This window comes from Austrofundulus limnaeus, unplaced genomic scaffold (assembly GCF_001266775.1).
Source record: "Austrofundulus limnaeus strain Quisiro unplaced genomic scaffold, Austrofundulus_limnaeus-1.0 Scaffold2894, whole genome shotgun sequence".
In the NCBI taxonomy this organism is placed as follows: domain Eukaryota; kingdom Metazoa; phylum Chordata; class Actinopteri; order Cyprinodontiformes; family Rivulidae; genus Austrofundulus; species Austrofundulus limnaeus.
Window position 1 is genome coordinate 4,531 of NW_013955296.1, and position 1,451 is coordinate 5,981.

At 53.9% G+C, this 1,451-nt stretch overlaps 1 protein-coding gene across 1 annotated transcript in view; it reads left to right on the forward strand.

Moving 5' to 3' along the window:
- The window catches only part of lta4h (leukotriene A4 hydrolase), a gene marked incomplete in the record, with an annotated part of 8,491 nt that overhangs the window by 4,395 nt on the left and 2,645 nt on the right, over positions 1-1,451 (forward strand). The window contains 4 exon segments of the mRNA XM_014000288.1: positions 347-451; positions 532-584; positions 668-740; positions 820-960. Of these exon segments, the coding sequence (XP_013855742.1) occupies positions 347-451; positions 532-584; positions 668-740; positions 820-960 (372 nt within the window).

The following is a 1,451-nucleotide window of genomic DNA, read 5'->3' on the forward strand; positions in this document are numbered from 1 at the left end:
CTGTCAGCTGTGTGTCTCTACCTGTCTCAGGTGTGTCTGTCAGGTGTGTCTGTCAGCTGTGTCTCTCAGGTGTGTCTGTCAGCTGTGTGTCTCTACCTGTCTCAGGTGTGTCTGTCAGCTGTGTCTCTACCTGTCTCTCAGGTGTGTCTGTTAGGTTGTGTCTCTACCTGTCTCAGGTGTGTCTCTCTACCTGTCTCAGGTGTGTCTGTCAGGTGTGTCTCTCTACCTGTCTCAGGTGTGTCTGTCAGCTGTGTGTCTCTACCTGTCTCAGGTGTGTCTGTCAGGTGTGTGTCTCCACCGGTCCCCCAGCTGTGTCTCTCAGGTGTGTGTCTCTACCTGTCCCCAGGTGTCTGTCCCTAAGGACCTGGTGGCGGTGATGAGTGCTGTGAGAGACGGACAGATGGTGGACCCTCAGGACAGCAGCAGGATCATCTACAGGTTCAGACAGACGGTGGGTGTTCACCTGTACTTCACCATCATCCTCCTCACCTGTCCTCAGGTGTGTGACCTCTGTGTGACCTCTGACCTCAGGTGCCCATGCCGTCCTACCTGATAGCTGTTGTGGTTGGAGCCTTGGAGAGCAGGTAGCTTCTGACACAGCTGTTTGATGATGTCATCATGTTACCTGTGCAGGTAACGGTGTCTCTGTGCTCTGATTGGTCAACAGACAGATCGGCCCGAGGTCCAGAGTCTGGTCTGAGAAGGAGTTAGTGGACAAAGCAGCGTTCGAGTTCTCTGAGGTGCGTTACTATGGCAACAGAGATTGTCCTCATTAGGACAGGTTTATAGAGAGGACTCACCTGTCCACCTGTCCAACAGACTGAGACCATGCTGAAGACCGCCGAGGACTTGGCGGGACCGTACGTGTGGGGTCAGTACGACATCCTGGTTCTGCCTCCGTCCTTCCCCTACGGAGGGATGGAGAACCCCTGCCTCACCTTTGCCACGCCCACTCTGCTGGTAACATACACCTGTCCTTACATGTCCTTACATGTCCTCACCTGTCCTTTCCTGTCCTCACCTGTCCTCACCTGTCCTTACATGTCCTCACCTGTCCTTACATGTCCTCACCTGTCCTCACCTGTCCTTACATGTCCTCACCTGTCCTCAACTGTCCTTTCCTGTCCTTTCCTGTCCTCACCTGTCCTCACCTGTCCTTACATGTCCTCACCTGTCCTTACATGTCCTCACCTGTCCTCACCTGTCCTTACATGTCCTCTCCTGTCCTCAACTGTCCTTTCCTGTCCTTTCCTGTCCTCACCTGTCCTCACCTGTCCTTACATGTCCTCACCTGTCCTTACATGTCCTCACCTGTCCTCACCTGTCCTTACATGTCCTCTCCTGTCCTCAACTGTCCTTTCCTGTCCTTTCCTGTCCTCACCTGTCCTCACCTGTCCTCAACTGTCCTTACTTGTCCTTTCCTGTCCTCACCTGTCCTCACCTGTCCTCAA